Source organism: Dermacentor albipictus, unplaced genomic scaffold (genome assembly GCF_038994185.2).
Source record: "Dermacentor albipictus isolate Rhodes 1998 colony unplaced genomic scaffold, USDA_Dalb.pri_finalv2 scaffold_35, whole genome shotgun sequence".
NCBI classification, from domain to species: domain Eukaryota; kingdom Metazoa; phylum Arthropoda; class Arachnida; order Ixodida; family Ixodidae; genus Dermacentor; species Dermacentor albipictus.
This window is the reverse complement of record NW_027225589.1, coordinates 807,350-823,514: the sequence shown is the minus strand read 5'-3', so window position 1 is coordinate 823,514 and position 16,165 is coordinate 807,350. Positions and strand designations below refer to the sequence as shown.

The window sequence follows — 16,165 nt, the reverse complement described above, 5'->3', positions numbered from 1 at the left end:
GTAACGAACGCCTGTTTGTTTTCCTATCGCTGAAAACGTCTGCGTTGTGGATTGTGCCGGTACCCTGAAATATTTCCTCTCGTATGCGGCTGCCGTCACACAATATAGTGGCAGGATAAATAAAAATTAGGGATGGTGTAGGCTCACGCTCATTTATCTGAGGACATATGCGATGCCATCAGAAACATGTTCTTTTTTAGTTGCGCTCTATGCGATAAAACCCACAAGTGGTGTCAGTCATCGAGTGGCATTTATGCCCTGAATGTACAAGAACATTTGTTGATTTAGTTTCAATGCAGCAAAGGCTCCTGATATGGTCACTCGACATGTCTTCACAGCGCAAAAAACGAGGACGAAAGAAAGGATACAATACAGACGTTTTGTGTACATTCTTCTGTCGTCGTATTTTGCGCTGTGGAGACTTGCCGATATTGCATCAGCAACTCGCCCATGCTCCCACTCCATCCTAATACTGTTTTTTTTACACGAAGAGTTGGTTCATTCATATAGAGCATTCACTGAATGGTTTCTATCGACGAATATTGCTTTGTCCGAGTACGTGGCGGTGGGAAATACAGATTGCGAAGCGTATGTGGCTGATGAAAGGCACAAGAGAATGAGAAATTGAGCTTGCGTGCCCAGCAGGACACCACGATGAATACACACAACGTAAGATAACATAATCATAAACAAATTTCACACAAACATATTACCATAAACATACATTCAACGATGAATTAACGTCACGCATTGCATGCTTCATGTTTAGAAGGACCTGAATACTCTTATGGCAACGGAATGAGGCCGTACTTAATCCAGAGATCCTGTACGAATGGAAGCTATAACAGCATGAAAATTGCTTTCAAAAAGTGACACCTAATAGATGAAGTGGGAAATATGCATTGTGTATAGTGCACTCAATTTGCTGAAGCTATTCTAGTAACTACCGCACAAACAACAAACCTAAAGCTTTTCACAGTGTATCACAGTTTACGCCACCGGAAATGGGGTAAACACCAGAAACCACAGACGCCTGCGCCTTCGGCCCGCGGCAGTGAAGGAAAAAAACAGAAGTGTACGTGCCTCGGAAAGACCGAGCAGAATGCCTGGACGAGCGGCAAGGTGCCCACGCGATTCATTACGCAATATTTTGAAACGCGACAGCAGTTCGGTTCCCACGACGGGTGTGGTCCTGAATGCCTTCCTTGCGACAGACACCCGTCCGCTTCTGGGTTGTTGTCTCAGTTCCTCCGACAATTGCTACGTGAAGGGCCCACACACAGGGTACGTTCTACTCTTCCGCCCCCACTTTGATTCGTGTATATATAGAGAGACGCGCATGCACTCTGTGGCATCATTGTTTCCAAAGCTGCTACAAAGGTGCTGTTTCTTCCAGGTGAAACGTGTTATTGTGCGACAGCAAAGGTAAGTGCTTACGGTTGCAAGTCAGTTACTTTATTAGCGGTTTCTTGGCAGAGATGGCAGATGCTGACTTTAGTATGCTGGCTTTAACTGGCCGACACATTTGCCATTTAGACTTAAAGTACGTTCATCTCCAGGCCTTCACGCTCGATGAAAAGGTAGCGAAAGGTCTTATATAATTCAATAAAAAGTTGCATGTCGCTCATCTCTAAACGTACGGCTCATGTGCTACAATTGCAAAAAAAAAGATGAATGTGAGTGAGGTATACCAAACAGTATGAAACATATGCGCTGAAAGGCCAGAAGCTTCTGTCCATACCAGAGAAGACGCAGACTGCAATCAGCAAAAAGGAATTCAGCAGCAGCTCTCAGCACCCGTGAAGGCCACATAAAAAGCGCTTCCTGTGGAGAGACAGATAGAAATTCAATACAAGACGCAGACAAGGAAAGTTGTGCACATCTGCGAGCTCGCCACGTTCAGGTGATGGAAGCGTAGGCGCAGGACAGAGATTGAGCGAATGAGATAACCAATGCATTTATGTGTGTGTTATCATAACTTTCGGCACTGTAATTCCTGCCAAATTTATGTACTCAAATCTACGTCTCCTGTTAAAGTTGTTTTGTGACAAATGTAACGGAGAACGCGTATTTGATGAAAAATGCAGTAGAATTACACTGAATGCTACCGAGAAAGTAACGTAATCGGTGTTTACAGAATGATCAATACAGCGCAGTTCAATACAAGCAAACAATTTAATCTAATTCGTTGCATGCACGCGTAGTAGGAACATTAAATTGTTTTCGAAGTGAAAGAAAACACTCAGGTATATTAGGAATAATTTCGTTTGGTTGGCTATTTGCTAACGCGGTTTCAATTTGTTTGATTCTTTTGATTTCAGGCACAGAATTACATTCTTTGTACATAGACAGCAAATATGAACGTCCATTGGATACCTGCTGTGTTTCTCCTGAACCTGGGATACGTTTCCGCTCTGTTGCCATCGGACGGGTCATATCCTGTCAGGGTGTCACCGGGAAATGGTATTGTGCAGGCTGAAATGGCCTATTTAGCTTTAAATCAGGGTAGATGTCCTAACTCCCATTAGCAATTCGCTGAAATAAGGCTGAAAAAGAAAACGTTACACTTCTATGAGCTGCCCTCCTGCAAAGTCAAGTCGCGCTGTTTAACATAATTAACTCATACATATTTTATGACTAACTGGCATATATCGAGCTAATGTTTTTAAGTTTTTATCGTACCTAGGACGCAGTTTTAAATTTCGGCCACCTGTGCATACTATCGCACAAGATAATTTCACTGATTGCATTATAGTTGTCAGTGCAGTATTCGCGCTCAATTGTTGAAGCGCTAAATACGACCCATAGTCTGTCACATTCCAATGTTTATTTGACCTTATTGCTTCTCGCCCACGTCCTCCCTGTAAAAAGAATATGCCTCAATTTAGCCTGCAATAATCATCAGAAGATCCGCTTATGCTATTTTTCTGTCGTAAGGTCTAAATATATAGGTAACAATATAGTACGCGTGGCGGCAGACTGATGCAGAAAACATGCTGAAGTCCATTTTCTCCCTAAAATGGCGTTCTTGTTAGGAAAAAGAAGTCGCTAGTTGCGCGAAGCTAGGATCACGTGCGTAATCTAATATAAAATGTAATGCTGCAAGAACTGACATACTTAAATTCTCTTTCCATCCTGAGGCAAAATTTGAATGGAGAACTTTTTTTCTCTACATTATTAAGATTAACTAAAACTCGGTCCATGAATTGTGCTTATGTTGATTGTTTTATTGCATGGTACATCTTTCTATGCTAGTCACATGTTCATTTGCTAGCATTGCTTAGACTGCTGGATCATTTTCCTATTTTTTTCTGTTGTCCTCCTGCGTAGAACAATGACGCTGTGGCATCGATAAATAAATGAATCAGGCGGATCAATAAAATATACAATAGCAAGTCCCCGGCAATTATCTGCGATATGGATGTTTTTTGAGTGAAAGAATGGGATGCGGCCGCTTCTGGAAAACACCTGAAGTACACACAGAGTAATCAATGGAGTAGCTGTTCTTACGCCCAAGATATACTTGACAATCTCCAACCTTGTAAAATTGGCACACAGCCCACTTACCGCTTGAAACCAATTGGAACACGCATTGATTTCAGCGAACCAACGTTCAAGATAATCTACAACCTGATGCACAGACATTCTTCTATTCTCGTTGTGTATGACTACAAGCCATTCCATCGCGAGCAATACAGAATATTTTTTTCTGAACTTAGCGAAGTATGTTCTACTAACCGTTGATTATTGGCGTATAGCAGTACCGGCACCGCATTCAAAAACAAAATTTTTCTTCTGCACTGCCGTATCTTTCACATGAAGTTACTCATATTGTCTATGCTCCCAGTGGGTATTTGCATGGGAAGCATATTCTAGTGTCAAGGCAGACAGTTGGTATAGTTGGAATTTAAACAAAGATATTTTTGTGTATTTTTGTCCTTTGTCTCCGCACCTTTTGTTTCTGTCATCTTACACGCAGAAACGTGCTTATGAATCTTCCAGATTCTGCACGTTCCTATTAACGCTGCAATTGAGTAGATACAAAAACTGTTCACGTGCTCAAATGAGGATTCGCGAGCATTCCAACAAATATAGGGCAACATACATTGCCCTTTGCGGAAAATGTTTTGCTGAGTAATGGCCGCACTGTTGCTGCCAGTAATTCAATTTAGGCCGTGCTTTGAGTTGTACGCTACTGGCCCGAGATAGCCCCGTGAAAATTATTTAGGGTCGTAATGACTGTACTGAACCCAGAGACGGAGACCATTAATATGTCGAAATAGGGTTGGAGCGGCATCTATTTTACTGAAGCATACAGTAACCGCAAAACTGTAATATTGTGTAGTTGATGGACGGCTAACAAGCAAACCGACTTATCTTGGCCCCTGTCACGGAACATAAGGAACATTACCACAACAATGTAGCCTACTGAATAGGAATGACAATGCATCTCTGCAGTGCCACTGGTTATCTTTTTTTTATTTATAGCAAGCTTTCCTGGAAGTGCTTTTATCAGTATGAGCCAAATAAGGTTATTAGATGTGAGTGTAATAATTCGGCTTCTGAACATTTTTTTTTTTTGAAGAGAACATGGAACCTGTTTTAGATACTTTCAATAATATATATATGACCACTTCATATGATTATGCGTGACTGGGTCACCCAAGAGGGCGTTAGATTCACTTCAAGTTTCTGCACTATCCCTATTATTGTACTTACCATGTGAGAACGGCATGATATGTGGTACTGCCTTGCATATTCAGTGTCATTTCACGCCCTATATCTAAAGTAGGCCAGGTTCTTACTCGGTTGGCCACTGTTATAACAGCTCTATGACACTTTCCTTAAAAAAGTTTCTTTTATGTTTCCTTGGGGCACAGTGGGCAGTGCATTCTTCGTAGCAGTGTTACAGCACATACAAATAGTGTCGCATCGCACAACTTCAGATTCTTCGGCATGTTTAGCAGCTTTTCTTTCTGGTAACGAGGTCTTGCTCACGCTAGCAATTACGCCGAAGTTGCAAAAAGGGAATAGTGTTTTCCGCTGATAACATTTGATGGCATGTTTACGTTCACGTTCTCAGTTATACTTTCGTGTGACACTAACGTGGCTGGCAGGGATGCCTCGTATCACATGTTTTGTTTCGCTAAGCTATTGTGCCACAAATATTGACAGCGAAGTGCCCAATAATTCGGCATTGTTGTGCAAAGTAGAAATAAATTATGACTCTCTTTTTTTGTTTTACTCCCTAAAACTTTACAGTGAGTAATGAAGGTAGATATAGCAGAGTACAGAGAACCTGTGGTGTTATGACATCCAAAGTATACGAGTGTTCTTGCATTTATTTGCCGCTAAAATGTGGTCGCCATTGCTCGCAATTCCACTGGCGACCACGTGCTACGTAGATTAACGCTATTGCGCGACGGCTGAGGGTGTTTGTAAAAGGGTGTTCGCTTACGGGGGTGTTCCCACTACCGACACACTATTTGTTACGGTCCATATATATAAAGCCATACAATGACGATATCTGTCGCTGTGGTGGTTAGAATACGCTGTGCATTTTTTTTCTTCTTCTTTTTCACAAAGGTACTTGTGACTTCTCCGGTGTGGACGCGGAGGGCATGGTCGACGCCATCTTGAACCGACTACCCGTAGAACACACTGTTCCCGACGAAGAACCCTACGAAATCATTCCCGGCGTAACTGTTGGAAAGTTCGCAGTGTACTCCGGCCTGAGTAATCTGCGGTCTTTCGGTCCAGTGTTGGCCTACTGTCGAGACGACGCGAGGTTCCTCCATGTTATACTGGATGTGTCCCGGGGCAACATCAGGGTAACACTGCCGTGGCACACGTGCGAGGAGGCGCGTGGCGCTGTCGGCGCCTTTGCCCGGGGGAAGTTCGCCGTCACATTTCAGGTAATTGTTGTGGTGTCTATGAGTGGTGTTCTGTTAGGTAAAAGTATGTTTGGTGTTTAGCGAATTGAAATGCATGCCTTCGTACTGCAACACATCAATGTAGAATGTCTGTGAAGAGTTTTTAGTAGAAATATTTTTACGCGAAGCTATATTAGCCCTATTCTTGCCACTTAGCGGCTGGTGGAGAGGTTCAAAAGTTAGGTTAAATGAAATAAAGCATGACCAATGATGCAATTTGACTTCTGTCGTCGAGCACCTTTATCCTTGTGTTCTAGCCATCGCTTTCATCTTTTCATATCATCGTCATTTTTCCAAATAGTTATCACTGTTTTCTTGTTGCACAATATTGACGATAGTGCACAATTAGGCAAATATCGTCAGTCCTTTCTTTTTTATGGCTCTTTTTTATCACGCCTACTTCTTTAGTTCCAATTCCAGTCAATCCATTGAAAGGCTTTGCGCATTCGCCACGTGCCACGACCTTGTCGCCTTTCGTTGCGCTAGCTCGCGCTTTGAGAGACTTTGTCAGACTAAACTCTGTGTGCGCCGGCCCCCTTTCCCTAGTTGTATCCTCGTAACGCTACGTAGAAATTATGCGACGTTGTGTCGACTCAACGATTTCCCTACATATTTGTGATTTACCATTTCTTCACCCGGGCGCTATAACATAAAACGATTCAAAACTTTTCTATTCCAATTCTGCAATCAGCTCTCCGCGATTGGTCCGAAATTTTTAGACCACCCCCACTTCACATGTCTCTCGCGCTACATCACGAAAACTGTGATAGCTGCCCATCTGATATAACTTGTACAGACTGATTATGCAAGATTTCACGGAACAAAAACAAAATAGTTACTTCTGGTTCAACCCCTTTTCGCCATTAGCCCTCGGTCATTGGTCAAAAGTTTTCGGGCTGCGCCCGTTCAACTGCCTGTCACGCGACGTCAAAAAACCGCAGAAACTCATCGCGTCGAAGTGCCATGTACGCGTTAAAGGTACATTAATATGCCGAACAAAACTGAATTTTCTTCTGAATAGCTGCAGGCTACCCCGTTCCGAAAAGAATAAAACACGGCGGCCGCTGATCGCTCAGGCACTGGCGACTCGCACCTGCCAGAGAGCGTGGGTTTATTGTCGTATAATAAAGCTTTTTGCATGGCCATGTAACGTTTTCGAGCACTTTCGGCATGTTTACGACCTCATTCTGCCAACTCTTCCTTGCTGAGGATCCGCTTTAGCGTCATTCTTAAACTTCCGTTGCATGCCGCCGCGATTTTCGAACAGCCACTGCAAGCTAAGTAAGGGAAAACGGACCAATCGCAGCCGCCTGGCACCACCTTCTTCATCCGGTTATCAACTTTCAGTGCAGTGGCTCGGCCCTATCGGATCCTTCTCCACTTGAGCGTGCTCCTCACTGCTTGTCAGCTAATTAGATAAGACAAACCGCTCAGGGTAGGCAATGCATTTCGTTTTTGAAGCAAACAAAAATGACCGCCTATGGACGAGGAGAGCGTTTTTTTGGTCTGTTCAGGCAACCCTACGGGTGACCGCCAGATGCCTGCGTCGGTGGTTAGGCAATTTTGACATCAGGAGTTTAGAATAAATACATATTCGAATAGTTTTACGTTATAAGGCGCCGGAATACAAATATCATAGCACTTTTTGTATACACCACCATGACGTAGCCATAGAAACATACGACTGTTCAATGTATAGTCACTGGTGACATCCTAATACATGCTTCTGTCGTGTACGCTTGTCCACTTCTACTTTGAACTGGCAAATCGTAAGCTCGAGTCGAACTACCGGGCATACGTTCACCTTCAACCCGGCCGTCTTCTTGCTGCTGTCGCCGCAGATACCTATGCTCGCAACACACGCACACACAACTACACAATATACACGAATATGTTGCTCCCCCTGTAATCGCTTTGCGGAACCCCATATAGTTCTAGATAGGCATGCGCCTGCAAAATGCTTCTAATTACGTCGATTTTGATAGTGCATGGGATCTGCAGTATTTTTCATGTGTGGCGAATAAACATGATTCCTGCTCGGATGTCATCCCGTGGAAAGGTGGCTCATAAGTCTCCTGCCAACAAAGTTACAAATTACTTTTCTCAGGACTATCCCTTAGCAATTTACATACCTTCGTGGCATCTCCCTTCATTTGAGCGTTTGCAAACCACAGTTACCTTCTAATCATTTAATTTTTATGGTAATTTAGGTTCATTAGCTGTAGCAGCTGCCTGTCACAAATTTATCGTGTAATCGTAGATCTAACATGGGTAGAGGCTGGAGAAGTGCTTGCAATGGTGCAGCCGGCGAGCCGCTGACTACATAAAATATTTTATGGGAAATTTTGATCCTCTGACAGACTACACAGCTTTGCAAAAAAACATTTATGCTCAGGGCACGTATGCTTTAGCGGTTATTATCCATACCTTTGTGGTGGCCCCGATTAGTTGGTTTCGCATTTTTTTTTTTAGTTTGTTTGGGAGCGAATGCGGAACGTGGACGTTATAGACGAAGTGATGTCAGTTCTAAACAAAGTCGCCACTTTTCAATCGAGTATATTTCTAATTAAGGTAAAGAGTTTCGGCCGCAGAAGCTCTCTTAGTATGTCTCGGACGTCTGTGTACAATCATTTGTGCCATCGCAAGAAAACAAAACGCGGAATATTTGACCAAGTGTTTCACGGTCCATGTTATGCCTCAAAACAGAGTTTTTTGTTATTGTTCCTTTGGGTAGTTTCCGCGACAACGTGCACAAAACATTGGTTTACTTCAGAAAAACTGCTTATGAATATACAAGGACGTTTGAAAGCTCTCACTTGTATCCGCACGTTGGCCCGCAGGTGGTGAACGAAACAGGAACCAATCGATTTAAGTTGGTTCTGCACAGCGGACCCTCACCCATCTACGTCGACAGTGTGTACGCATTCTTAGAGGACGCCGGACCTTCTGTTGACAGTGCGTTCAAAGTACTGGGAATAATGTTTTCGGGCGTAGTTAAGGAAACTTGGCTCCGCTACGTCACCCCGACGCTTCAAGAGGTCTTCAAGAACGCCACGGCTTTGTAAATACAGCCCTTTAAAGGAAAAAGTTGCCGGCTCCGACACTCGATCTGGCAATGAGTGCACACTGCTGTTTTAGTGCTTTACAATATGAAACAATTTGTCGACAACAGCCTGGGCGTGCTTCGAGAAACTACAAGTCTGCCGAACGTGAGATGTAACCTAGCGCGCGCAATGAAAAGCTGTTATTGCTGGACGTGGTGGCACTATTGATAAACCTAAATTGCTTCGTGGCCGGTAATAAAGCATCTTTTGTTTTTGAGACTTGGTGGATCCCTTATTCTTGCATGACAAAGCTAGATTACTACATTCGAATGAAGAGCAGACAAATGACGCAGTATTTCTGCGCCTTTATACAAAGTCTGATAAATCATGAGACCAACATTCACAACTAGAGCAGGGCAAGGACTGGCTCAATAAAACAAGCACATAGACAGCCTTACAGCGCTCAAATAGCCATTTGATTTTAATGAACAGCTAGAAAATGTAATTGTAGTATGAGGTCAATAAAAGCAATCCGAGGTAGGCGTCACTATATAATTTAGTATCGTCATTCGTCCCACGAGAATAAATGACACTTTCTCTAGGTGATAAAATGCATGAACTTGAATTTAAGGATACATCAAGTACACAGGCACTACATGTTCATTAGACAAAGGAAAAAAAATGGCCAAGTGTATTACATGTATCTCTCAACGTCGGAAAGATTTAACAAGTCATTGTTTTTATTCGGAATTGCTAACTCATGAGCCCGTTTGAGCACACGCCATGTATGATGTGCTTTTGCAGTCAAGGCAATGAATGCATAAGTGTATGAATGATGGGGAATAGAGTTAGATTATAGGCGGGATCGAATAATGGTCACGGCGGCCGCGCTTCGATGGGGGCGAAATGCGAAAACACCCGTGTAGTTAGATTACGCGCACGTCAAAGAAACCCAGGTGGTCAAAATTCCTGGAGTCCTCCACTACTGCATGCCTCATAATCAGAAGGTGGTTATGGCACCTAAAACCACATAATTTAGGAGTTAGGTTATAGATTTTTCTAATTTCTCCTAACGCGATTAGCATTCTCAGGGTACTGCACGTACTTTGCGGTGTAAATCCGCGTCCAGATCTAACCATGATTCCATACGAAACATTGCTAATGAAGAATGTGCAGCGCTATCGTTACACTCAATAATATCTATTTAGGTCTCTGAATACGTGCTATTCTTGATAATAATTATCGTAACATAAGATATATCATGATCAACCGAAAACCCATAGAAAGCGGTATTGCTAATCGCAATGGCGTCGTAAATCATTTCTGTATGGTGGATGCGCTGTCACTTTTATTTACCTTCACTAAAAACTTGCCATGCATTTGCAGTAATTAGTTGTTCATTAAAATAAAAAAAAACAAAGGAAGGAACTCGGAGAGGAGAAGCTTACTAATGACTGCACTATCGCTGTGTACTGCAACCTGGGGCCCTATAACGTAAAACTATTCCAATATGTTTCTATTCCAATTTCCTGACGTCGAATTTGCGTAACCACCGACGCAAGCACCGGGTGGTCACCCATAGGGTTGTCTGAACAGACCAATCAAACGCTCTCCTCGTTCATAGGAGGTCCCCTTTGTTTGCTTGAAAAACGAATAACATTGCCTACACTGAGCGGCTTGTTGTATCTAATTGGCTGACAAGAGGCGAGGAGAACGCTCAAGTGGAGAGGGATTCACTAGGGCAGAGCCAGTGCACTGAAAACCGATAACCGGATGAAGAGGCTGGTGCCGGCGTCTGCGATTGGTCGGCTTTCCCTTACTTAGCTTGTGGTGGCTGGTCGAAAATCGCGGCGGCATGCAACGGAAGCTTAACAATGAAGCTAAAATTGACCCTCAGCAAAGAAGAGTTGGCAGAATGAGGTAGTAAACGTGTCGAAAGTGCTTAAAAACGTTACACGGTCACGCAAGAAGTTTTATTATACGCAAATACACCCATGCTCTCCGGCAGGTGCGAATAGCCAGCGTCTCAGCGATCGGCGGCAGCTATCTTTTATTCCTTTCGGAACGGGGCAGCCTGCGGCTATTCCGAAAAAAATTCAGTTTTGTTCGGCATATTAATGCATCTTTATCGCGTACACGTCACTTTGACGCGGTGACTTCGTGCGGTTTTGTGACGTCGCGTGACAGGTAGGTGAAGTGGGTGCAGCCCGAAAACTTTTTACCAATAGCCGAGGGCTAATGGGGAAAAGGGGTCGAATCAGAAATAACTGTTTTTCTTTTTTCTGTCAAATCATGCGTAATCAGTGTGCACACATCATATCAGATGGGGAGGTATTGCGGTTTTTTTAACGTCGCGTGACAGACAGGTGAAATGGGGGGTGGTCGAAAAAAGTTTTTGACCAATCGCGGAGGGCTGATAGCAGAATTGGAATAGAAAAATTTGGAATAGTTTTACGTTATAGCTCCCCTGCTTACAGTTAACGGGTAATCGGCCAAACTTGCCGTCCTGCTTACAATTGACGGCTAATCAGCAGTGATGGCATGGGCTGAAAATGAGACCGGGAGTTAGGCCTTAGAAGAGAAGTGCCAATCAACAACACACAGGAGAAAAAGACAGGACAAGGACCACTACTACTGGTTTATTAGACCTCCAAACAGCCTTTAGAAGGCATAGTAATTCGAAGACACGCGCAGAACCCAAAGATCGCAATTGAATATAAGGGAAGGAAAGATGTGATGGTTTCATTCTACAAGATGAAAAAAAAAAACAAGAAGAAAGGGGGGATAACTGAGGGGCCCGATCTTTTGGCTTCGTTTTGGCTTCGTAAGCATCTCCATCCGTGTTTGTTATCATGGTAGGCCTCTAATGTTTGTCTCGCGATTGCGCTCCTACTATTCCCTAATTCGAATGTCTCAGAAGCCCTGCCTACATCTGCAGGAATCTCAGTGTGCGGCCAAGTGCACCTCCTTTTTTATTTCTGAGAGGTAACGTACCTTCCCATGCACAATCATTTATGCATGGCCGTTTAGGTATTTACCTGCGTAGTATTCACGTACCAACTCGCCCAACTGGCCATCATGTTACGCACGGGCTACTTTGTCCGAACTAGGACTCTTCACAAGACAAAGAGAGGTACGTCGTACAGCACACCTACGTTCAACATTATTAGATTAGTTTCAGTTTTCAAACTGGGCGCCATTGCACGGAACCACCACCCGCCCGAGCCCCCTCGCGGCGCTGCAGTGGCGCTGAGCTTGACTTCCTCATTAGCCGGCTACGTGGGCCGGACGGACTAAGCACGCAGTGCAGCGTTGGTGTATTTGTTGTTCGTTGTTGACGGCAAATTTCAGCAAGCATTGTCATCCGCGAAACTGTAGCCTTCGCTGAGTTTAGAATATCAGCAGACGATGCCGACGTGCTGCGTACCTGGCTGCATAGGCGGCTATCACTACGATGTCGGCAGTTCGGCGCTCCACTTTATCTGTGCTCGCAGCAATGCGACGCTTCGCTCGGCGTGGAACAGAGCGGTTCCTGATGCCAACCGAGAACTCTCTGCGAAATCCACGGCACGCGCTCGTACCACTGCTCCGCGTTCGTCGTCGTCGTCGTCTTCCACAGCTGCCTGCGTTGCCGTTCATCATTCTAGCGTAGAATTTCACATCTCCTCTGTCGTCGTAATGGGGAGGTCGCGTTTACGGGCGCATGAGCCACTTCTTAAGGGAGTATGAGCTACTCATTGTCTTACGTAACGGACAGATTTAATTTTGACGACATTTCATTTCAAAGACCCACAAGCGACAATGGGCGGGCGAGGGCTGTTAACCACGCCGCCGAGCAAACTCGAGACATCGAACGCAAGCGACAACGGTGAACTGCGGGCATACTATCAGTGACGTCGTTCTCTCCGTCGCAGCCGATGGTCTGTGTTACCTCATAATTGAGGAATACTTTAATGAACCCTCCGGATTAACCCAGTGATAAACACAGGGGCCGTACGTTTCAGCTTCACTGGTTAACCATCTTCACGGAGTGGCAGAGCCGGTGATCTTTCTTCTTTTTTTGTGTGGCTTGTGTATTGAAAGATTGACCTCATCTTTCTTTTTGTAGCGCTTCTTTGGCGTGGTGAGAAGCTTTGGTGGGAATGAAGATCATCCTACAATCACACACTTCGGCCAGATCGTAAGGCTCCTGAGCCTAAGCTGCGCGAAATGTTAAGCAACTGCGCGAAACGGGCAGACGACAGGATGAAACGCAGCCTCTGCGCTTCAGTGTATGCGTTTCTTCCTTTCGTGAAGTGTACCTTTCCTTCGGTATGAACCAACTGGCCCGACAAATCTTATTGCTGTAGGTGGATACCGCTTTCTCATTGTATCACTAATTCGGACAAGGGAGAACGCCAGCCAGCGTGAAACGCGCAAACTGTCCGAACGCACGAGCTCAGTGCTGCGGCGAGGCGTCTGCAGTGTTGTTCGATTGAACGGCGCTGCCATCTGGCGGCTGTCACAGAAGTGGCGACAGCTGCTGTAAGCACGCGAGCGGAGAGTTTTACAACTGAAGCTAGTCTAGTAACTTTACCTACGGTATCTATCAGAAATAAAGAAGGCACGCACTTGCCTGCGCATTGTGCTTCCTGCAGATGTGAGCATCTCTTCTCAGATGTTCAGCTTATAGGGAGAAGTAAGTAAACGATCGTGAGAGAAATATTAGGAGCTTACCACCTCAAGTAATACGGAGATAGATAGGTGTATCAGTGACAGATCTCTGGCCTGGCGTCATTCAGAAAGCCCGTTGTTGGAACTCGTAGCATGAAACCATCAAAAGTTTGCCCTTCATTGCTTTCAATTGTGGTCCCGCCCTTCTACTGATGCTTTCGAATTCTCGCGCCCTTTAAAAGCGCTACTGAAAGTCGAATAAATGAGTTACGTAGCAGCGGTCATCGCGTCTTCATCTTCGGTGTGTCGTTAATTTGTGCTCCTCTTTCTAATGGCTATGAATCGCTAACTGGCCCTACACGAAGAACTCCTGCAACGAGAGAGAAAGGAAGATGGGCTGCTTTCGGCCGATAACCCACCCGCATGCCCCGTCGACGCCGATAACTACGGTAGCCACGGCAGCAGACCATGCACGTAGTAGTGTGCACGCGCTCGGGCATGGATGCACGACGTGGCCGCTGTCACACATGCTTTGTAGAAGAATGCAAGGATTCCAAGTCTGCATATTGCAGCTTGGCGAAAGTGACGAGCAGCGAGGCAACTTCCGAGCAAGTCTCGATCGCATGTGCTGTAGCGAGCATGGGTTTGAGCAATAGAGGAGCAGTCAGGACGCGTTGACTTGATCAAACTTCAATGTTCGGTACATCAACAGCTGTTGGAGGAACCCGGTCGAACGCCAAATACGGGAAGACCTGTAAGCGAAATCTATTTTGCTCCATTCTTCGAGGAGACGCACAAGCTTCCTCTCGAGCAATCCATCGATCGACGTTGCCTGTTTGGCTTCATGGAACACAAAATTGTGAGGCGACTCAGCATTTACGGATGCTGTGTAGGGACGCTTTGCATTGTTTCCGCACAATTAAGTCTATGTATTCGGGCTGCGTATGTTTATTTTTCTTTATTCTTTAATATACGTTGGCGTGGCGCTCTTCCCACCATTTCTTTCTTGCTGCCCTCGGAGGCTTCTCTTACTCCCACCATTAGGCCTGCTCCCAAAACCGAAGTCATTAGCAGATGCACACAAATATTCAGCTCAGTCACGTACAGGATCAACGCGAAAGAAAGAAATATGCGCCGCCACAACGAGAACAAGAAAGAGCACTTTTCCAGGAGAAATAGCGTGTAAAGTATTAAACATTACCTAAAAATACGATATGAAAGCGCAAAGATTTGGAGCCCTTGAGAGGCTAAATATGCCTTGCATATCAGTAGCTGCCTTCCAGGCATCCCTACCCCCCTCGCCTCTCCCCCCCCCCCTGCCCGATGGAGCGGCTGTGAAGAAGTGAGAGCCTTGCATGTTTGCGATGCGTGGCGCGACTGTTTCCCCTTCGTTCGGCCAAGGCCAGGTGCCAGTTGATGTCTACTAATGATGAGTGAGCCGACGTTCTCGACCATTTACCTCCTGCAGCATGGAGTTATCTGAACAATTCTCGCCGAGCGCACGGAAATTGAAAGGTTCCATAACACGAGACAACCGTTTTTCGCGTTATATAGCTCGTCGTCTGTATGCCGGAACGCCCGCGAACGTAGCTTTTTACATAAAAAGGATAATTTCAAAAAATAAACCTACCTTGTCTTTTCATCTTCCTTCATTTTAAACAACTCGTCTGGAATACGCTGAAAGTTTGAAGCAACATGCACTCTCCTAAACACTCTCTAGTAAAAATAAAGGTCACAGGAATTTTTTAATTACCAATTTTATATAGTTAAAAAAAAGAAGTAACGTGATGCCAACGACTAAATATCCGAAGCACTGATATGTCCATATCAATGGGTAACTGAGGAAGGCTGTCATCTAGAATAAGCAAGAAGTAAACAAGGCTGCAGACAAATAGAAATATTAAAACCTAACACTAAGAGAAGAAAAATAATTGGCTTGCCATCGAAGGAAAATCTGTAAGTTAATTACGAGAGTACAACTACAGCAAGCCACTTCGCACTCCTTAGATTTGAACTTTAGTTGTCGGCATAGGTCATGCGGAAAATCAAGACGTTCACTCATTTCAGCGCTGAACGACCATCTTGTTAAGTGAGCCGTACTGGCCAAAGACAATAACATTTGCGTAGACAAAGTCTTGGCTACTTAGTTTTCTCAAACGTGAAGCAGCAGCACTATAAGTTCATGTTGAAAATGACAAAAATCCTCGTGATATTTGGTGTTTAGCACTCAATATTTTCCCAACGCACTCAAAGGATCGAAGGCGATAGATATAATACATATTCAACAATGTTTATAAACAAAGAGGTCCGTATGTACGTGTATTAAAATTCTGTCAGTCTTCCGGCAGTAACGGTCGAAAATTATTTGACCTTGTGGCCGTTTCGAAGCTAGCGCGGATTAGAAGCTTAACAGCGGTGACTGCTTTGGAATAGCACATTAGATTTGTAATGCACGCGCAAGTCTCTTAAGCGTGGGAGTTAAAACGAAGGAGTAGTGCTCGTTCTTATGTTTTGCAGAGTTCTTCATGTCTAACA

The 16,165-nt window shown here is 44.5% G+C and overlaps 1 protein-coding gene across 2 annotated transcripts; it reads left to right on the top strand.

Moving 5' to 3' along the window:
* The first annotated feature begins 1,168 nt into the window (after nt 1–1,168).
* On the top strand, nt 1,169–9,256 carry LOC139052798 (uncharacterized). 2 transcript variants are annotated; one of them, XM_070529900.1, is made up of 5 exons: nt 1,169–1,284; nt 1,397–1,425; nt 2,322–2,463; nt 5,587–5,915; nt 8,774–9,256. In XM_070529900.1, the coding sequence occupies exons 3-5, from the start codon at nt 2,358–2,360 to the stop codon at nt 8,996–8,998; spliced, it is 660 nt and encodes a 219-aa protein (XP_070386001.1). In that variant the 5' UTR covers nt 1,169–1,284; nt 1,397–1,425; nt 2,322–2,357; the 3' UTR covers nt 8,999–9,256. The 2 variants fall into 2 exon arrangements, with proteins under 2 accessions (XP_070386001.1, XP_070386000.1); XM_070529899.1 differs by lacking the exon at nt 1,169–1,284 and having other exon boundaries at nt 1,358–1,425.
* Nucleotides 9,257–16,165: the final 6,909 nt, after the last annotated feature.

Bases quoted from the DNA above. Each gene is read 5' to 3' on its own strand.
- LOC139052798 (XM_070529900.1), top strand. From the start codon at position 2,358: ATGAACGTCCATTGGATACCTGCTGTGTTTCTCCTGAACCTGGGATAC. The intron at 2,464-5,586 runs GTATTGTGCAGG...TTTTTCACAAAG, and splicing joins CAGGGTGTCACCGGGAAATG to GTACTTGTGACTTCTCCGGT. The intron at 5,916-8,773 runs GTAATTGTTGTG...GTTGGCCCGCAG, and splicing joins AGTTCGCCGTCACATTTCAG to GTGGTGAACGAAACAGGAAC.